The 23,173-nt window shown below is 43.4% G+C and overlaps 1 protein-coding gene across 1 annotated transcript in view; it reads right to left on the reverse strand.

Moving 5' to 3' along the window:
- XPR1 (xenotropic and polytropic retrovirus receptor 1) overlaps positions 1-22,041 on the reverse strand; it is a 99,778-nt gene extending 77,737 nt beyond the window's left edge. The window contains exons 1-2 of the mRNA XM_075287907.1: positions 21,396-22,041; positions 357-408 (exon numbers count right to left, since the gene is read on the reverse strand). Of these exons, the coding sequence (XP_075144008.1) occupies positions 357-408; positions 21,396-21,464 (121 nt within the window). The 5' untranslated portion in view covers positions 21,465-22,041. The remainder of the gene's footprint in view (positions 1-356; positions 409-21,395) is intronic.
- Between the last annotated feature and the right edge of the window lie 1,132 nt (positions 22,042-23,173).

Below are 23,173 nucleotides of genomic sequence, written 5' to 3' on the forward strand. Positions count from 1 at the left end.
TGACCTTTCTCTGCCGCTCCAGCCGGCGACAGCTGAAGATTACTAGGCACCTTCTTGAAATGTTCTCCACTTTTGTATACAATTGTGGAGCGGTAAAAGCTAGACGGGGCACACACCTAAATATAGACGGACAACTACCAGCGACTGAATGACAAACTGCACTCAGAGGACAAATAGTCGCATCTGTAGGGTGACATCTATATAGTGCGAGATGGCAGATGGGTGGCATGTTGATTTATGGGGAACGGTCAAGCTTCACAACACTGAATTTATGGGTTTATGGACACAGGTCAAAGTTAATAAAGTAAGATTTATCTTCTTCCAATCGATGAACCAAAGATGAGTAAGTGTCTTACCTTCTATAGAGGGGGCCTGGTCTTGGGCTGCATATAACATCTCCTTGAACGCCTTAGAAAAGAAAAAAAATATATGTATATCAGTAAAATCGTGCAGGAATAAAGCTACACAAACATTCACAGAATTAAAAAAAAAAAAAAAAAAAAAAAAAAAAATTACTACAAAAGTATACAACATGAATCATACATGAAGCCACTCACAAGAACACGGGGCTTGAGCATGCGCAGTAGCGCTCAGAAGGGAGTGCTACTGCGCATGCCCGAGATTACAGACACTGGAGGAGGTTACTCAAACAGAGGAGGACGACCTCTACAAGCTACAGAGGGGGCGTTATCAAGGTATGACGCTGGGGGTGCACAGAGGCTTGGGGGAACACCTAGGGTGCACGGAGAGGCTTATTTACATATCGAGTAGCAGCACCTGAATAGGCTTTTTAAAGGCTATTCAGGCATATGAATATCTCAAATCACAAAATACAAATGATAGAGCCCCTTTAAAGGGTTTTTTAGGAACTTTAATATTAATTGTGTTCCTACAATTTATTTATTTTTTTTTATCTGCAGAGGCTTAATGGTTGCATTAATAGGACTGGGAAAATATGACCACTGGGACGCTCATCGATCCTGAGAGCGGGGCTCTGGTTCACATGTCCTGAGCAGCAGGGTCCATGTTCGGCTTGTCACTCTGTCAGGATTGGAGAAGCATAGCCCCAATCAGTGGGGGTCTGAGAGGTCAGAAACCCGCCACTTAGTTGTCCCTATAAAATAACTTGGCACACACAAAAAAAAATTATACAAAAGACAAAACATATATTATATTTACTGGTACTTCTCTTCTAGTCTGGTGCATTAACACTAGAGCCTGTTTCTTTATGCGGTCCATGCACTCACCATATACCTGATGGAAGGTCTCAGCATCTCAGTGTGAATACTAGACTCTGGATCAGAGCAAGAGACAGTATTTGGGTAGCCTGAGGATGTAGTAAAAGCAATGAGAACCTACTAGAATGGCTTTTGTGATACAGCAGGCACCTTATGTCATCCTGGACAGCAGTACAAGCGGCTACAGTGGCCACCTGATGGACCTCTACAGATCTAGACTGAGAAGGAACGTACGCAAGGCTGCATAGATACAATTTCGCACTGGTTTTGGTCATCACAGAGAGCAAAAATAAGGATTTCGGGCTTATTGCTTAATATAATGCAAGATTACAGAGGTCATCCAATGTACATAAATGTAACCATGCTTATGTTTTTTTGCACACCAAGGACCCAGAGATGAATGTCAGGTATCTTACACAAGATCTGGACAATAGATTGGCAGCCAGTCAATAGGTAATGGATGGAATTGATGGTTTCTATATATACGAAACCTGAGCTGGCCACTAACATCCAACAATCTACATCCAGGAGCGATCATGTCCTATGAAAAGGGTAGAATTTTATTTCACCTATATTATAGTCATTGTTTTTCCTAATCTTGGTGTTCTAAGTGTAACCCAACAATGTGGCTTCCTGAGACAAATCTACAGTCTAAAAGGGTTTTGGGAAGACGTGAAAGTAATGCTGTGTAACCCATACAGCGATCTGAGAGGGTAAAAAACCCTAAAATGGATATAATGGAGAACGTATTGGTGTTCAATCTCAAAAACACCCACACAGTAGTAACAACAGTCGTGATCCTCAACACAGGTGGAGATCTCAGGGACCTCACTGGTGACTTTTCATGGTCTTTATGATACAGAATAGGTTACAAACTCCTACCAGAAATATTCTCTTAAAGTGTCACGACCAGGTCCCAAGATCACACAGATCCTGTGACAATATGTATTATTGGAGCCATTCCCTTTTATTAGGATACAATTCCTGCAGTGCTCTATATAACACAACTAGAGACTGACGCTAGGTTCACACACAGACCACTACAATCATGGTTACATCCCAACGGACCCCACAAACTATAATGAGGTCCATTGAGGGTCCATTGCTTTTAAAATGAAAGCAGCAGATGAGAAAGCCGCTTGTGCAGGACTTCTTCATTCACCGATTTCAGGCGGACATTGCAACATAGACTCCGACACAAATGGGAACGTAGCCTAAGAATAAAAGTAAGATGATCCAATAAAACAAATTAGTATTGGTCCTGAAGGACGACGTCACCATCACTGTTCAGGATTGGCCAGTGCAAAGAGAAATAACAGATCAATAGGACACTGATGTCGGGGACCTGCAGACATTGGAACAACATCCCCATCCCCAGACTCTTCCAATGAGGCTCAGAGAATATCCCGCACCGTCCCTCAGCGTTATCCTCATACAAGGCTTGCAAAACACTCCGGCTCCGAGAGAAACCGGACAAATTAACCTGTCATTTCCTTTCTGCTTGTAACCCAGCGCCAGGCAGCTCCTCGCTGACAGCGAGCAGAACAAAAACAAGAAGTCATTAAAAGGACTAGAAAGTGACGCGGATCAGTGACAGGGCAGGAAACTATTATGGCTGGAGCAGAAGAGCGCTAGATCCACTGAACAACCCGCTATAATGAATAGAGGGGAAAAATGAATAAAAATGGGAAAAGAAACTTGTGGTTACACCGTTACTTTAATTTAGATTTTTGGTGTTTTTTTCAGTGATAAATTAAAGAATTATAGACAGGTTATTAGTATATTATACACTACACAGAGAAGGTGAAAATGAAGCAAATTGTTGTAAATGAATAAACGGGTTTTTAAAATTAGACGTTGGTTAAAAATATATATATATATATATATATATATATATATATATATATATATATATATATATATATAATTTATTATTAAAAAATAAATAAATTGCCCCAACAGTTTCATTCTATTCTACCACATAATTTGGGAGGCTGCAGGCATCTGAATTGGTAACCCATCCTTTATCCACATGACAGCTTATCATCACATACAAGGAGACAAAGGATTTGGGCTAATGCTGTTACAGGCAGGCAGCATAGCCGACTGTTTACACAAGCGGAGGCAGCGGCAGCCTTTAACCTCCAAAGCTAACAATCTAAATGTAATCTACACAGGTGACGTGTCCAAGGTCTCGGATCTAAAAAGAAAACTGAACATAAAAGGGGGAAAACAGCAGCCCCCTCCCCTATACGCTCATAATACATCAACAAGATGGATGCACCAGACAAGGACTTGGAATATGTCTATACAGGATCACATCACAAACGGTTATCTAGAAAGGGGGCGTCCAATTCCCTAGGTAGCCGTTTAGGAAATTAAGAAACTGCTGATGGTTCCCCTGTAACAGATCAGGAGGGTCAAGGTCAATGCGCAATGATTCTTCATGATAAAACTCTCATCGTATGGCGGCCATAGTTGTGCGGCTATAGGAATGATAGGACCGCTGTCTGGGTCATAATCCAGTAAATGTGACCATATGGATAAGGATTGCTATTAACCCCTTGGAACACAACATAAGGGTGGGCTCACATGTGACGGGTTTTATTGTAGAAAGGTCTGTGACCATCCCATTCATTTACCACCATAACAACTCTATTTAGACTAATGGAACGGACTTAGGATTGCAGAAATGTCTGCTACAAAGCCGGTCGTGTTACCGTACCCTAAAATATACATCATTAAATGCCGTACCTAAAGTCTACCTGTCATACGCTTACTGTGCCCACTTGAGAGGGGAAGGAAGTTGCCATGTGCCACCAACAAGAATTCATTTTAAGGGAACCTGTCAGGACTTTTTAATACACTAAACCACCTACAGGTTCTCATGGACCGGTGATTTAGTGCCCAAGCCTTGCCCCAACACTGTAGTGCACCCGGGATTCACTGGGCACACATGCACGCTCAGGTCGGGGTGTACTCCTCCAGCCTTAATGCACAAATACACAGCACAGGCACTGGGAATACAGAAGTCGGGAAAGTTGGAAAATGTGGGGGTATATTTTGGTCAATGCAGTATGTATTTGCCTGATCTCATAGATAACCTAATATCATATGGCCTAGGTGATGTTGGAGACTCATTTTTAATGCTCCTGGGTTTCTAATATACCGATTGTCACCCCACATGTCCCCGCTTTCAATTTATTCAGTGCTCCCACGCTTCAGCATTTAAGCATATCATAAAACAGGAGGCTTCATACACAATCCCACACACCCTGCTTTTCACGGAGACAGCCAAAGTCAATTAGCCAATACTGCCTATTAGTTATGCGCCTTGGCAAATGACTAACTCTGTGTTAATGAATATAAATGGATAAGGATGAAAATGATGCATAGGGTGAAGTCCCATCCACAGGATAGCTGACAAGTGTCTGATCGCTGCAATCTTATCACAGGGACTACTGACCACAAGAACAGGAATCCCCAGCTACCTAAATAAGCATTTAGAGATTATACATACACGCACACATACTCGAGAGAGATTGTGTGTATGTGTATACTCGAGAGAGAGAGAGAGAGTGTGTGTGTGTGTATGTGTATACTCGAGAGTGTGTGTGTGTATGTGTATACTCGAGAGATTGTGTGTGGGCAGGGTAGTATTCACAACCTGTATTCTCACTAATTGTTAAAGGGTTAAAATACTGATGACCTATCCTAAGGATAGGTTATCAATATCAGATTGGTAGCGGTCCGACACCCCCACTGATCTGCTGTTCTCAAAGGCTCATATACAGAGAATAGAGCAGAAAGCGGTCAGCTCTGTTCTGTGGATCAGCTCCCATTCATTTCAATGGTAACTGAGCACCATTAACTCAGTTCTGCCCTACATAAAGGACAGTGCTGTCTGCTTCCTGCTCTATTCTCTGTATATGAGCCTCTGTGAAAAGCTAAGTGGGGGTGCTGGGTGTCAGACCCCACCACCACCAATCAACTATAGATAACCTATTCTTAGGAAAGACCATCGGCAGCAGGGTGACTCAGTGGTTAGCACTGTAGCCTTGCAGCGCTGGAGTCCTGGGTTCAAATCCTGCCAAGGATATCTGCAAGGAATTTATATGTTCTCCTCGTGCTTATGTGGGTTTATTCCCACACTCCAAAGCCATACAGATAGGGAAGAAGAAAAGAAAAAAAAAAAATCATCAGTATTTGTATTATTTGTATCCCGGAAAAGCCCTTTAAGGTTCACAGCTCCACTACATTCATAACGTATTATATGGAAGTTATGATTCTGGGAAATCCCCTTTAACCCATTACTCAAAAAAAATAAACTCTCATATGCCCTTGTTACTAAAGACCTTAGTTGCAGTAAGTTGAACTAATACTTACAGCTCAGCCTTCAGCCCATGTGCAGAACAAGAGGTGAGCCCACTGATGTCGGAGGATCCTGTTCGCAGCGTGTGGGGAGAGGAGAATCACTAATCCTTTTTTATGTGGCTTCAGATGAACCAGGAAGATGGATAACAAAATTTTGTTTATGTTATCAGCCCCTTAGCAGAACCACCAAGGATTCATCCGGGAGAGCCCAGGATCCCACGGGAGAGCTCAAGATGCCTTGGGATTGGGGGGGGCCACACGGTGGCTCAGTGGTTAGCACTGCAGCCTTGCAGCGCTGGAGTCCTGGTGTTCAAATCCCGCCAAGGGCAAAAAACCATCTGCAAGGAGTTTGTATGTTCTCCCCGTGTTTGCATGGATTTCCATCCCATATTCCAAAAAGACATACTGATAGGGAAAAATGTACATTGTGAGCTCTATGTGGGGCTCACAATCTACATTTTAAAAAAAAAAAAGATGCCTTGGGATTCCGCAGGGTACCCAGAGATTCACCGGGAACCAACTTGCCTCGGGGAAGCACAGAATTTATTGGGATTTTGAGGGAGAGACAGACACTCCTCAGAATCCAAAAAGCTTTGGGAAAGCCCAAGATTGGGAATGACTGGAATTCATTGGGATATATCTGGAGAGCCCAGCATGCATTACAATTAATCGGGAGAGCCCCACATTCCTTGAGATTCAACAAGAACCAGGGAAGCCCAGGAATTTATCAACAAAGTTCGGAGTACATCAGGATCCATGATTCCTCAGGAGAACCCAGGATTCATTGGTATTCCTCAGAGTGAATTGGGATCCATCATAACCTGGGATATCTCTGGAGGGACCGGGACACATCAAGATGCAAGATTCCTAAGGAGAGCCCAGGATTCCTCAGGATTCATTACAAGAAACCAGGATTCCTCAAGATACCACAAGTTCCAGAATGAATCAGATGAGCTAGGGATTCATCAACAGGGCCCAGAATATATCAATATCCAGGATTCATCGGAGAACATAGGATTCCTCAACGTCCTTGTGACTCCTAGAGAAGGCCAAGGATTAAATTGGGAGTGCTTGCGATGTCCCAGGATGCAGGGCCAGATATTCTTTGGGATTTATCAGGACGGCCTAGGATGCTGCGAGATAGCACCAGATTCCTCGATATTCAACAAGATCCAGGATTCATTGGGATTCCTTGAGATGTGTTAGGAGAGCCCAGAATGCATCAAGAATCCTCAGGATTTGCTGGGAGATATAGGGTAGAGATATATGAATCAGGATACAGGATTCATCAGGTTGAACCCAGAATAGGCCAGAATTAGTTGAGATTCCAGGATTGCCCAGGATCCAGTATTTATTGGGAAAGGCATGGATTCCTCAAAATAAATTTGGAGCTCCTGGAATGTATTAGGATCCAGGATTCATTGGGAGGACCCCCAGATTCCTATGGATTCATTGGGAGAATATGGGATTTAACAGGAGAGGCCAAGATTCTTCGTAGGAACTACGAGAGCTAATCATCATAATCCAGAACGCATCAGGTTAGCACGGCATTCATTGGGAGAACCCAGGATTCCTATGGATTCATCTGGAGATCCCTAGATGCATGAGGACAACCTAAGATTTTTGAAGATTTAACAGGTCAGCCTAGGATTAATCATAATTCAGCAGAATCCAGGATGCATTAGGATAGTCTGAGATGCCTCGGGATTCAACAGGAGATGCCTGGGATTCATCGGGACAGTTTGGCTGTAACTCAACTGAATTCATTGGGATTAAACGGAATCTACAATGGATTATGATAACCCAGAATTTGTCTGGATTCAATGGGGAAGGGGGGTCCAGTATTTTTCAGGATTTGTGAGGAAACAGCAAATATTCTACTAATAAAGCCTATGTCTGCAGGCTGCAATCTGTAGCTCATGACTACAACTACCACCAGTGAACAGTTTTAGTGTACGCTGGTTATACATAGACAATAGGTAGCCATTTCACATTTCCTCAATGCCACAGTGGTCACATTACATATCAGCAGATATATCTCAGTACTTGATGCTGATTTATTGAGCGGAGCGCTCCCCACACACGGATAAACATCTCTAACAAACAGCTTGCCTTATGAACATTTCCATCACAAACAAAGCCATAGATGGAGAAAGGAGACTTAGCAGTACGCTTATAGCCCATCACCTCCGATCAATACGCCATCCCCGGGGACCACCGCCTCTTACATGGAATCATTGCTGGCTTCTTGGATCAATCATTCCACGTATCTTCTTGCTCGCCCTTTGTATCTGTCTGTCAATCACTCCTCTAATTCGATGGGATTTTATGTATATAGCGCCACACCTTCTGCTGGGTATATTTTTCAAGTAACTAGATGACAAGATTCAGTTTCGAGTTCCTATTTTACCCGACCATCTAAAAAAACACGAATTTATAAAAACAACATCCAATATATAAGGAAGTTAATTTGTTAGATACAGCTTTCGGCCGGCAGAGCTATTTCATGTGAACCCATCCTAAGGCGAGCCATCTGGGAGACCGTGATGGACACTTTTTTTTTTTTTTTTTTTTGTAGGATGCTAACAAAAAGCAGCGCCCTGCTCCATTGAGCGGCTAATTCGGCTGCAGAACCCGCGGCGTGAAACTATTTCTGATAAACCCCATTCTTTCTGAGCCATCACTGTGTCAGGGCGATCAGCAAGTAAAACCGCGCCGCCGCAGGTTACACAGCAGTGTGGAGAAGAATCCAACATGGAAGACAATTTTTTTTTTTTATGGCTGTCAAAGAGCTGTTTTTGAGACAAAGAAATTCTCCGGGACCTTTCACATGCAAACAGTTTGTCAATAAAATAAGACAAAGTCCTAATTTTGTCAGTTTTCGTGGATGGCTATTCATTTACAGAGTGAAACGATCCGTGTCTATTTTTTTTTATTTATTTTTAGGTCGGAAATGTAGAAGACCACACTTCTGTGTCTGACGCAAAAAATCGTCTATTGTAAGAAAAAAAATTCATCGTTACTATGTAAATGGATGGCTATTAGAGATGAGCGAACACTGTTCGAAACAGCTGTTTTGAATAGCATGCTCCCTTAGAAATGAATGGAAGCGGCCGGCACGCACACTTTGCCGGTGTCCAGCTGCTTAACCCCCCGCGTGTTGGCTACATCCATTCATTTCTATGGGAGCGTGCTATTCGAAACAGCTGTTTCGAACAGTGTTCGCTCATCTCTAATGGCTATCCTTTATGATTCATTTTTGTATCTTCTCCACTTATTAAGCCGTTCTCCTGCTCAATGCGTTGTTTACATTATTATGTCTCTTATTCAGCCTCACATATGGAGAAGGAAGGAGGGGGAGGAGGCTAGTTCTAGTTAATAGATTGCCTCGTTCTGTGCACTGGTAGCCTCTTATGTACAACCTAGTAGTGTTTAAAGAGCAGCACTTATCTGAGTGTCTTTTCTAGCAGCCTCTACACCCCACTCCCCTCTTCAAAACTAATATGAATAAAATAACTCCGCCTGAAAATTGAATTAGAAAACATATTTCTTACATAAGATACATGACAAAGTTTCTTACATTAACCTGTACTATTCACTCGTGCAAAGTTGTTACCCTTTAAACATTTTTCCAAAAATAATTAAGAATTTTGCAGAAATTTTACAGATTTTGTCTAACCATCTTAGCGGCGACAGTCTGTTGTTTTGATCCATTGCCAATGGACACGACCATGAATGCAGGAACTTTCCATGGTCTGGCACTTGTCAGATACCCAGCCATGATGTCCTTATTGTGCACAGTTTATCAGGCAGGGACACTACATGTATAAGAAGATAATCCAGCCTCAAAGAAAACATGATTGTGTTTCAGAGGACAGAAAGCTCCCGTATTCATCGTCGTATCCATTGGCAATCAATCAAGACAACAGATGTCACTACCGAGATAATTAGAGAAAATCTTCAAAATTTCTGCAAAATTTGTAATTGTATTTGCTAAAATGTTTAACTTTTCATTACCTACAAATCTGAATCTGGTTCTATTCATGGTGAGACCACTTTTATGGTGTATGGCCCGCTATAGGAATTCTTATTCACATCTTGTAGCATTTCCAGCAACAGGTTTAGCTGATCTGCAGCATTGTCAGGGTGTGCCGCTCCGTACGTATGGCACTTACATGTAATACTGCAATGCAGTTTTCCATTACCACAAAAACATCCTTTCAGTCGCAGTATACGCTCATAGGCAGACATTGTGCATTCACTGGTGTTCTGTCAAGTGGCCATATGTGAATTCAACCGTAGGACAGTCACATACACCTGACGGCTTATACTTGACCCCACAGGTCAAGTGGCAGAATTTTGGCTTTGTAGAAGCAGATAAACAATATACAGCACTCTCCTACTAATAAAGCGGCCTTGGCTCCAAAGTAACCATAAAAGTGACCGTCATTGAGGACTTTATTCATTGGAGCCTTTCAAAAAAAAAAATAGTCAAGACCTTGGATTATGTAAAATACCCACAAGTGACATTGACAAACATACATAAGGCCTCATCTGCATTTCTGCACGTTAACTCCTTATTGTGTGTACGGGGTAGGTGCACAATACACCACCAAGGTTAGTCTATGGGGGGTGGTCAGACCCCTGATATTGGGCATGGATGCAGAATTCTGCACATTATACTATACTGTTCAGTCTTCTGCAGCAAACCAAACTTCAGTAGGCAGTTCTGGTCCATGAGCTTATTTTTAGCCAAAGCCGGGGGGAGCTGCCAAAAGCAAGCTGCCGAAAATAACCACAGCACAACCCAGAAAAAACCTGCAGCAAATCCACATCCAAAAGCTCATTCCCCTGCATTGGGTGGGGAGGAAACATCTACATTTCAGGTTATAAAAGATCTTTGCAAGACCAACAGTATATTGGATATTTTTTCAAACCAACCCTTAAAAAGACTTAAAAAGGAGCACTAAACCTAAAATTGAGTCAGAAATGTACAGAGGAGACTCACAGTTTGTCTGTCTACGGGGTTTTTCTGTAAGTTCCTAAAATAGTAGAAATCCTGCTGTGAATACGGGACAAAGGGGTTTACCTGGGCGTTAAATATTAATGACCCATCATTAGGGTCGATCAGCAATATCTGATTGGTGGAGGTCCAACACACGGCACCCCCAATATTATCTGCAGAGGCTGGTGAGGACATGTACATTTGTCACATGGCCCGTTTGAAGCTCAATCCCCGAAGAATTAGTTATTTTTGTTGTTTCTTTTGGACAGACACAAAAGTAGGATATACTATGTTTTTGTGTCTGAGGGCAGGTTCACACCAGCACCCGGTCTCCGCTTTGCAGGTTTCCGTCTTCTGCCCAAGAAAGTGGACAGGAGACGGAAACTGGCAGTCACTTAAACCCATACATTTGAATGTGTTTGCAAAGTGTCCGCCCATAAGCGTCTTCTGGTCTCCGCAGCAAAACTGTTTTTTGGGTTTGTTTGTTTTTTTTTTAATCAGACACAAAGTCGGACATGCAGGACTTTGTGTCCGGTTAAAAAAACAAAACAAAACAAAAAAACGGTTTCGCTGCAGAGACCAGGAGACACTCACGGGCGGACACTGACTGTCGGTTTTCCGTCTCCTGTCCAGTTTTTCAAGCAGGAGACGGAAACCCACAGAACCCGCTCTAAGTTTAAGAACCCATTCACTGATAGGTTTCCTTTCAGACTCCCCAAACGGAAACCTAATTGGCATAAAAAAGCGGTTACCTTAGGAAACCAACAGACCCCATAGACTATAATGAGGTCTCCGCACGAAAAAATGTGGAGAGAGAAAAGTGCTGCTTGTAGGACTTCTCTCTCCGTATTTTTTATGTAGAGAGGGGAACGGAATGGCCCGAATGCAAATGTGAACCGAACCTTAAAAGAAAAAAGAAAAAACATACAGAGCAGGGTGGGTTTTTTTTTTTTTTTTAACATTGATCTCTATGTAAACGGATAGCCATTCTTTTGCATCTGTTTAATGGACCGGTTAAACGGATGTAAAAATCGTGATGTCAATGGGCCTAAATGACAAAGCAGCAAATATACAAATGTACTTGCCATGTACAATACAAGGTAGAAATTCAGAGGTACAGGGAGAACTTTATTTTATCTATTTTAATAGCTCTTAAAAAAAAAAAATTACAAAATGTTTTGGGGGAAACAGATCCTAATTTACCCAACGGATACAGAATTACTGCTGCCAAAGGCTGCAAAAAAAAACAAAATAACAAACAAACAAAAAAATTACTGCATTATATTTTGGTACTGAAGAGCGCATGGAGACCAAAAAAGGCAGAGTATAAAATCTAAGCCTAAAGAATAGATGAAAGGAAAGGTCAAACGGCCTTGAAAGCAACAAAGGACAGGCCCTCCCTCCGACACAGCAGCGAGCCAAGATCGTGCCGGCAGCGCACTGAACTTCTGGCAACTTCCCAGCAATTAAAATGAAGTATCCAATAAATCAGCATCGCTATTAAAGCCGCACCTTTCTGAACATAGACCAATAATAGACAATGCATATTTCACATATCTGCACAATACACCTGAAATTAAGAGAGAAAACAAAGGCGAGAATCCGCGAGTAGTTTTACAAGGCGCTTAGAGCGCGGTGCCCGGGATGTCACACTGGCCTGACATTCACCAGAGAATATCATTACCATGTGGGGAGACTGGGGGAAGCCTGGTTATTATCTGTGACCCCGGCTGGCATTAATGGCTCCTGCATGGGGAAGGGGCAGCATTAGAGACAAAGCTGGATGCTGAGCTGCTCACTGATGTCTCCCTTCTCCGATACAGATCTCATTAACCAAACATGACAGCTAGGATGAGGAAGGCGAGCCGGCCATTTATGCAGCACTCGGGGTAATGCTGTTTGTTTATTCCGAGCTGGGTCATCCCTTTAGATGCTTCCTAATGTCGGAATAATCTCAAGTTAATCAGAAAGAAATATTTAGAAAAGAGTTCACATGATCTCATCATCCAAGGATCACGTTCTACATATCTATCCCAGCATCGGGACATTATCTGCAGTCCTATAAGCTGACATATATAGGCCCAGGACGCTGTCCTCTGCTGTGTGTCAATGAGTCACCTGGAATCACCATGTAACATCTATACCTGGGATAAGATATCTCCCTACAGAGAGAGGATAGTGGATGCGGGGGCTAGTCCTCGTACATCTAACCGCATGCTATTAAATCACAAGAGCTCAGGGCTTTTTAGGCTATTAGACTGTATATGAAGAGTGTTTTCCTATTAATCTCCGTGTTGGGGGGGGGAGGTTGTCAGAGGTGAAATGCAGAAGTGATACATAAAACGTCCAAATTATTTCTTTCCACTACATTAGCAATATGAGCGATACCATAAAATAGTAGATTTATATACATAGAAAATTAATATATACACACACACACATATATATATATATATATATATATATATATATATATATATATAAATTACATACCCATATTACTGTAATAGCCAGGCAACTATAAAAAGGAGTTTGTATGTTCTCCCTGTGTTTGTGTGGATTTCCTCCCATACTGCAAAGACATACGGATAGGGGGAAAAAAAACGTACAATGTGATCCCTATATGGGGCTCACAATCTGCATTTAAAAAAGGAGAGAAAAAAAATGGGATTTTATACAAGATGGACACAAACTGAGCCCATAAGACCCAATTTACTATAAAGAGGTCCAATGGATTAAAAAAAAAGTTAGACTGCCAGGACTTTTTACTGACATGTATTTCCATGTGCCGCATTCCTCAAAAATGGAGCATTATGTGTAATCTTGCACAAACGCATCTCAAGATGAAAATTTGGATCAAATAGGCTGCTTTTCGGTGCCTTTTTAAAAACTACACATTATAGCTGCATCATCCTAGGATACGCCGCCTTCCCTATGAAAAAAAAAGTGATGAAGTTTATGTGTCACAAAAACAGACACAAAAGAAATAGAAAAGCCGCGTACGCAGCAAAAAAAAACATTAACCAAGGTGTAAGATAAAAAGAAAGAAAAAAAAAAAAAGCTTGATAATCCCCACCCATTATTTACTTGGCATCTGTCCTGCCCCGACCATATACCACCTAAACGTTCACCTATATGGCATTTTTGAACACTGAGGTCGGTTTACCATGGCATAAACGTGACAAACATCGTTGGTGCAATTTAGGACACCTTTGATGTTTCCAGCTTGGCCTAAAATTTTGGTGTGGATTCTCAGAAAGAGAGATTGTAGCTTACGCTGGGTTCACACCAGCGTCTGGACTCCGTTATCAGGTTTCCGTCTTCTGCATGCAGAAGACAGAAACCTGTCATGCCAAGTCCGGCCGTGAGCGCCGCTGAGCGTTTTATGCTTTCTGTGGCCAAACCATTTTTCTTTTAAATCGGACACAGAGTACTGCATGTCCAACTCTGTGTCCGGTTAAAAAACGCTCACCGGCGCAAACCCATCAAATGAATGGGTTTGGAAAGATACCGACAGATTTCCGTCTCCTGCCCCTGTTTTGTGCAGGAAACTGAAACCTGCAGAACGGAGACCGGCGCAGATGTGAACGAGCCCTGAAGGGTAAGTTCACACAGGGTGAAGCGGAGGCCGCCTCAGGTTCTGGACCAAAATACGGGTAGCCGCGACTGAAAGCCAATGCACTGCACCGACATCCAGTCACGCACTCCGCTCCGGATTAGGTCCAATCAATTGGCGTAGTCCAGAGGAGGGAATGTCTTCAAGCCGAATCGTGAGGCGAATCAGTCTGAAGAATGAGCATCTCCCGGCTCCCATTGCTGTCTTTTTGGTCAGAATTTTGAGGGGAATACGGCCTCAAAATCCTGACCAAAAAAAACCCCATGTGAACTTACCCGCAATGTATCACAATAACCCAAAAATGCCCCAAAATGGAGTTGTAAATTTCTGACTCAAAGTAAGCTAAATTAGAGGTGGTATAAATGTAGACTAGACCGTCTAAACAAACTCCAGATTTATCCTCCAGCACCAGCCACTGATAAATTTGGTGTATTTTTAGACTGCCTGGATAATTTTACACTGTCTATTAGTAAATCTGGACTTGGGGCTTCTATAAGTCGTGTTTTTCACTTTATAAGTGACTGATATATATTCCTCATTGAGCCCCATAATCTGGAACGTGAAAAACGTTACAACAATTGCGACAAAACACAAATACACATTTACTCTTTTTTTTTTTTTAATGGAAAATACAGACCTGTGAAGTGGAAACCTACGTAAGAAAATTAAAAATTAAAAAAAAACCAAGCCCTAGAGTACACTCTGTCTCCAAAAACTAGTCAGTGACCCACAAAGAGCAGCACAAATCAAAAATAGCTGCAGATTTTTGATGCAGAAAGCACTAGGTGTGAAACCAAACTAAGACAAAGGCCAGACAACAAAGTGAAGCACAAAAAAAATAAAAAAAATAATAATATGATGGAAAAACACAGCGAAAAAGTAAAGCATTTGCATTTTTCATTTTCTACCCCCCCATAAAAGTCTATAAGAAAAACAGTGTTTTTGTAGATGAAATTAATTGCCGTATTATCCACAGCGCTTTTTTCTGCAACATGTATCCTCAGCCTAAAAGCCCCATAAGTCTGGGGCCCCCTGTGACGGAAACAACGCGGCGTTTTACAGTCCTTGCAAAGTGGATGGCATCCTAGTGAGGCAATCTGTAAGTGGTCACTAATAGAGATGAGTGAGTACTATTCGAAATAGCCCGCACCCATAGGAATGAATGGACGTAGACGGCACGCAGGGTGTTAAGCGGCCGGCAACCGGCAAAGTATGTGTGCCGGCCGCTTCCATTCATTCGTATGGGTGCGTGCTATTCGAAACGGCCGTTTTGAATAGTACTCGCTCATCTCTAGTCACTAACTTTTCAGACAATTTTTAGTCTCATTTCATACTGAATGTGATTCTGGACCAAAATGTAATGCGCTTCAATTAAAATTTGGCTGCTTTCTGCCTGAAACACCCTTCTAAATTCCCTCCCTTCTAGCTAATTAACAGTTCAATTTATTACCAAGGAAGTCTGTCAATAGATACACTCACTGAGACGAGCAAGACAGAACGGAATGTCTCTCTTCAAAAAGTGAATGGAGAGGGAAGGGGATGATTCTCCTCACAACCTGCACAGACATTTCTGCAAGCTATGCTGTGTGCAAAAGACTGAGGGATTCAGCAAAACCCACAACTTACAATGTAAGAAAAGTCTATGTACTTAGATCTACTTCTGGCTTCTATTGTGATTATAGATGGGATATTACTCACAGACAGTAAGCAGCTTTATTGACTGTGTACACAGATTGTTCTTGTGTTTTATCTTCCTGCATGAATGTATTTGCTCTTTGTTTACAGCCCAGTCCTCCTATATTATTGTCACTTGGGCTTTTCTCAGGTATTTATTTGCTATGGTACAGTTACTCCTGGCAGTATAGCATAACATTCTCAGCAATGGATAGGGGCGGGGGCAGACTCCTCTTTACGTCCCTTGCAGATGACTGTGGGCTAGGTCAGTGTGCTAAGCGGGTTTTTCCCACATAGCACTCTGACCCATTCATTTCTGTCGGCCCACCCCACAGTGTGCGGACTGGTTGTCTGAGACACAAAACTCAGGACAGATCCTATCCCATGAGCCATCTGTGCCGTACAATCACGGCCAGTGACCAGGACACAGACCTGTGCCATTAGCCTTACAGTACACGGCCCCTGGCAGAGAGACAAATGCAAACTGTGTTTCAGCCATAATGTGATTATTAGCAGCAGAAAAACTGATAGGACATCATGGATGAATGTGTGAACAGTCATAGAACATGACTGCCCGTCTGACCCTGCACATATTTCAACTTCTCATGAAAACTCAGGTAGCCTTTTCCTACATGTACCTGGTCTGCTGCGGCCTAGCCTTGCACCTGGGTCAGTTGTGACCTGTACTGAGCCCGCAGCAAGAAAAACCTACAGCAGGTGCATGGATAGGATTTAACCTCCATCCACTATACTGGTACTGTGGATCACAGCCTATAAGGAGCCCTGGGTTTGAGTCCAGTAAGGACAACATGTGCAAGGAGTTTGTAAGTTCTCCCGTGTTTATGTGGATTTCCTCCGGGTACTCCTGTTTCCTCCCCCACTTCAAAAACATACTGATAGGGAATTTAGATTGTGAGCCCCATATGGAAAGTTCAGACAAGATCTGTAAAGTGCTGCGGAATATGTTGGCGTAATAAAAGTTAGGCAAAATTAAACATGGTTAGAGAAAAGTACCTGCATGAGACGGTGATAAATCTGGCGCACGTAGTCTAGCTCTAAGCTGACCGCATTTCAGACAGTATTAATAAACCTGCCCCATGGTGTGTGAAGAGAGCCTCGGTGTACTACGTTTTATCTCAAATATTAATTTCATTTACCGCCACAATGTCTACAGTAAAGATGCGGCGCAGCACGATACACTCGCCTATTGATTTACCATTTATCATCCTAACTACAATGGACATAAATGTAATAAACTCTGCTATTAAACAGAAAAGATACAATATTTGCTTATATTAGGACATGACAGATCGGAACAAAACAATAATTCTATACGTGGCGACTACTTCCAATCCCCAAACAGTACGACCACGTGCCTGACAATGACGAGCAACAAAAAAGACATTTCCCTAACAAGTCCATTCTTTGCACTGAGCCCCGCGCTCCTCATTACTCAGCCTTGTCTTTGTACAAGGCCTCATCATGTCTATGGTTATTAGAGGAAGGGATTGTGTGCGCACAGCTGCTTACAAAGACCCCGCCGCTGGCCCATTCACTGGTAACTATGGCACACACTGGCATCTGGGCGCACATGCTGTATATCTACAGGACAGTAATGTGTACGTCTCATTACACGGGTGGTCAATCCATTCGCTCCAACCTGTGGCTTTCTAGCAAGTGCAAGACTACACCCTAGAGCTGCGGGGAGTTGTAGTTGGCGAGTACAGAGCACTACAGTAAAAGATCTTCAATGTTTCTAGGTGATGATTTATGGAAAGAAACAAAGATGGATGTGTGTTCAGTGTCTGTTCCTCTTGCTGTATCCTTTGGTATAGACTTGTACTGATCCCTGATATAGACATCATATAGTGTCAGGCATCGCCACCCTGAATATCAGTATTTAGAGACTCTTCCTGATGGCCCCGCACCTCCTACCTGATGTGAACAAGCAAACAAAAGACTCCTATTGATGCCCATTCTCCGCTACTACACAGAGATGGACGGCTGCCAGTGACAAAGGGTTCTCGAAAACGTTCCAGGTCGCTAGTAACAAGGACAAGGGGTACAGGAACGCAGAGAGGTGGGAATGTATGCCCTTAAAACAACCCAATGCATGCACTCAACATATACAACCAGGCACCCAGCTCTCCAAGGATCCTGAATGGCAGCTCAGTCTCATCATGCTGCAGTCTACCAGTCTACGCCTGGACCACAAAAGCTAGTTGGCAATGGCAGCCAGTGGTTCCCACCCAGTCTTAAAACATCCAACCAAAAAGTGATATTTTTGGTCTGAGCGTTGATATAGACTGTAACAATGTATAGTAGTTATATGTGCAGGATACCCTCCTCTGCCTCCTCTATAGGTGCACTATACCCTCCTCTATAGGTGCATGATACCCTCCTCTGCCTCCTCTATAGGTGCACTATACCCTCCTCTATAGGTGCACTATACCCTCCTCTATAGGTGCACTATACCCTCCTCTATAGGTGCACTATACCCTCCTCTATAGGTGCACTATACCCTCCTCTATAGGTGCACTATACCCTCCTCTATAGGTGCACTATACCCTCCTCTATAGGTGCATAATATTTATCTCCTTTTAGGGTATATTCACACACAGCAGATTTGTGGTAGAAATTTGTGATGGAAAATCAGCTCTATACATGTGAAAAAAATTTTTGGCGGCAAACACCTGGCTTTCTGCAAGCCGTATTCATATGAATGGAAAAGTCACAATCTCTGCAACAAGTCTGGCGTGTGTGAATAGGCCCCAACATGCCACACGGGCAAACAGCTGATCAAACTGCAATTTAGTAGCCATAACATGAATCTTTATCTCCAACACCACCATGTTTTCATGCCACCAACAACCTTTAACAAATAAGATACTGTAGTAAGACTCATGGGCGACAGTGGTCAGGGCACGCTGGGTGTTGCAGTTTTGCACAGGTTGGATTCTCCATCTGAGTCAATAGTCTTTGTTTGAGCAGTGGTAAAGCTTTCAATCCTCAGGCTGCTGTTACAATGACATATACAGCCCCCAGAGAGGAGACCATCAAAAAAACATTAAGAAGTGGCGTTTTAGGTGGGTGGTCTTCTTGAAGAAAATGGGCAGTATATATATTATAATGAAACCTTTTTAGGACAACCACCCAAAATGTCATTATAAAGTGGTGAGAATGAAAAGGACATTGGTAGGGAGGTGGTCTTCTCAAAGGGGGAATCTATTGGGAAGGTTTCGCTGTATATGAATAAAGTATAAGTCCAAGCAATCTGGTTTGGAACAACTGGATGGTCTTCTCAAAGTGGGGGTCTTTTGGGAAGGTTTGACAGCATCTTATAGAACTTGCACTTTCAGAAATTTCTTACATACAATATACCTAGCTTCCATTACAAGGAGACATGAGGATATCAGATAAGTCAGCGCTGGTCACGTACAGAGCCAAATATTAGGGAATCCTATAAATGTACCTTCCAGGTCACCAGCCCGGTGTGGAGCAGTCCTGCTCCCATCATACTAAACACCCTCCTGTCACATCTAATCCTCTCCATTGTGACATGTGACATACGGCCAGACTTCCTGACACAAGGACCTGTAGACTGTCTTACACACCATGCTGCTGAGGCTTTTAGGAAAGCGCTGATTCAGCAGAGCCAGCACAAAGCAGATGCCCCTGGCAGGGGGGCTTGCAGGGCAGCGTGCTGTTACACCTCTCTTCTCCCACCTTGTCTACATTGGCCGATTAGGTGCCATGATAATCGGATTTTAGGTAATCTCGGCGTGTCCTTCTCACTGGGTGTAATTACATTACACCTCTACTAGGAGATAGATTTCCTGCAAGTAATAGACTAAGGTAAGCAAACGGCTTCATATTTATACTAAGTGAGCACAGTGCCAAATTGTAGAGGAAACCGAATAAGCGGCGCCCAAACAGACCCCCATCATTCATGTCACGTAGCTACAAACAAAGGTGACAATGGGGATATCAGTGCGCTCTGACACTATTGCAGATGGCGGCTATATGAAGGTCGCATCAGATTTAACCACAGGTCTATGGTCCTGTATGTTTGGGTGCAGTATGGAGGCTTATATATAGTGAGATGAGCAGTGGTTGTTACATACTACATATATTGTATACATGTATCAATTTCATCATGACCAACAATGTACAAGCGGTTACAATAGAAGGCTCCATTTATCAGAATTGTGTTCCTTTTACATGCCAGGACAGGTCTGAGCGATTGTCACAAGTGGCTGGTGACACATTCGGGCACCTTGGCATTTCACAACTTGCTTGCCACTTGAATACATGAGAAATAATTCACAGACAGATCTCCCATTGAATGCTAGGAACAGGAAGAAGTGAAAACAACCCGATCATCTCATGGTTTTATATCAGGGGAACTACATGTACCACAATGTCAGACATGTCCCAGGTAACAGATACAGATCAATGTGTTCATCCCTATTCTTTATGCTTTCTACCAGGAGTACTACAAGTGACACAATGTCAATGTACCCCTGGTTATACAGAGACAGATCAATATCCTCATCCCTATTCTCTAAGCTTTCTATAAGGGGAACTAGAAGAACCAGAATATCAGACATGCAGGGGGTTGTGGTTATACAAAAGCCTTAAAGCCCTGGGTTACAAAAGGTGCAGATCAATGTGCTCCTTATACCATCAGAGGAACTACAAGAACCAGAATAACATGTATATATAATAACATGCTAGGAGTAGTTGTCCCACTAGAGCCTCTGAGTCCCAAGGTAAACAGGTGCAGACCAATCCCTATTCCATATACCAGAGGAACTACAAGAACCAGAACATCAGACATGCAGGGGTTTGTGGTTATACAAAAGCCTTAAAGCCTGGGTTACAAAAGGAGCAGATCAATGTGCTCATCCCTAATCCTTATACCATCAGAGGAACTACAAGAACCAGAATAACATAACATGTATATAATAACATGCTGGGAGTAGTTGTCCCACAAGAGCCCTTCAGTCCCAAGCTAAACAGGTGCAGATCAATGTGCCCATCCCTATTCCTTATACCAGAGGAACTACAAGAACCAGAAAGTCAGACACGCAGGGAGTATTGCCCCTCATCGGTCTCTCAGGGGCTCATCTGTACCACATGGTTTACAACTGGTAGAACTACAAGTACCAGAAACAGACATGCTGGGACTAGTTGTCCCACAACCCACAATGTCTTCATCATATTAATTTCTATCAGAGGGACTACAAGTACCAGAATGTCGGCCATGCTGGGACTGTTGGTTCCTCCTGAATTCATGGCACAGATTACTGGGCTCCTCTCTAGACTTCATGGCTATGAGAGGGACTACAAGTGCCAGCATCTCCTCCATACTGTGAGTGTTGGTCCCTCCTGACCCCACAGGTGCCTATTCCTGGGCTCCTCCATGGCTCTCTGTCAGGAGGTCGGCATGCTGGCAGTTGTAGTCCCCTCAGGTAGATCTCCGTACCTCATATTGGATGTACTGCTTCCTCCACTCCGGGGTGATATGAGCAGACAGATGCTCGGCGAACTTCATCCTGAGCCTGGGCCCTCAAGGGCCCGCTCCCGGCCCTCAAGGACCGCCGGCTGTTTCTTCTTCTTCCGCAGCCGCCGCCGCTACCGGTGCTTCCCGGGAACTGCTCCGGCTCATGTGTCCCGCACTGTCCGGTAGCTTCCCGGGCTGTGGCGGAGTGTTGTGGAAGCCTCTTGTGAGCCCGGGAATGTTCCGTGGTGTCGCTGAGTGTAGCGGTCCTGCTGCCCGTGACGCCGCTGTCTGCTCCTCTGGCTGTCTCACAGCATCTCCCAGCTCTGCCTCCTCACTGGCCCCGCCGCCATCTTGCCAAAACTCCCACGGCGTCTGCGCAGTTCCCTCCTCCACACAACGTCAGTGTCATGGTAACCACCTCTCCTTCGCAGTAGACGGGAGCCGGCACAGAGTGGGCGTGGCTAATTCTGCAGCAATGCTTCACACAGAATGAAAGAGATTTACATAGGGGCGGAGATTGTGACGTGGCCACGCCTACTTCTTGTGACTGGCAAACCATTTGCTGCGGCGCTGTGAGGGCGTGGCTGCCGCAGTCCCCGCCTCCTTGTTTTGAAACCTGTTTTTTTTTTTTTGGCTGGGCTGAGTTTGAGCCTTGTTGTTTATCCAGACTGTGGAGCTGGCGGGTGTCATGTATGAGCTGTGCAGTCATAGTGACATGGATGAGGGGATGTGACACCTAATGGGGGGTAATAGATACTGATCCCCCCAAATAATGCACAATAACAACTAGGACTCATGAAGACCCCCACGATAACGCGCTATCAAGCTATGAACCCCTTCTTCAGAATCAGACGGACTGTCGTGATATGACAAAGGGGTACAAAGGCCCCAAATCACGTCACCACAGATATTTTAAAGTCTTGGTATTATCTCTTTTGAAGAAGGGGTACATAGACCCCAAAACACATCATCCGCAGACTTTATTGATAGTATTATAGTAAGTGATCTTTAATGGGTACCTGAGTTTTCATGAAAATTGGAACTATGTGCAGAGTTTTGCTGTTCCGTCTGTTCTATGACTGTATAAGCCTTCATACGTGATTTCCTATCACTTCTTCTGTGGTTAATATCCCCATGATGGCTGCAGCACATTTTGTATTTGTCTATGAGGCTGTGGGCATGCACAATAAGAAGCAGTCTGCCCTACTTCGCTGTCCATTACTGATACTACTGATTTCCTTATAGGTAATTCTGCCAGGAGTAACTGTACAACAAACAAATAGTTGAGAAAAGCCCAAGTGAAAGTAATATATGAGATCCAGGGACACTGGATTGCAAATACATAGCAAATACACACAGACAAGCAGCTAAAACACAGAATAATAATATAAAAAAAAATCTATGTAAAGCTGCTGCTGTCTGTGAATAATATCCCATCTGTAATCACACCAGCAGCCAGAGGTAGATACAAGTACATAGAAGACTATGTTCTTGCATTGTAAGATGTAAGGGAGCGTTCACACTACCGTCGGTGTCCGAAATGTAGTGTCCGCTCCTAGTGTCCGCTCAAAATCTGTCACGGACATTAGGAGCGGACACTAGCTGTGTCCGTGACACCTGTCATTTATTTCAATGGGCATCGGGTGCGTTCTTTTGCACTCCGTGCCCGTCCTTCCCTGTCCTCAAGTGAAGATGTCCGACTTCACAAGCGGACAGAAGAACCCTGTATGCAGGGTTTTTCTGTCCGCTTGTGAAGTCAG

This window comes from Leptodactylus fuscus, chromosome 9, assembly GCF_031893055.1.
Source record: "Leptodactylus fuscus isolate aLepFus1 chromosome 9, aLepFus1.hap2, whole genome shotgun sequence".
In the NCBI taxonomy this organism is placed as follows: Eukaryota; Metazoa; Chordata; class Amphibia; order Anura; family Leptodactylidae; genus Leptodactylus; species Leptodactylus fuscus.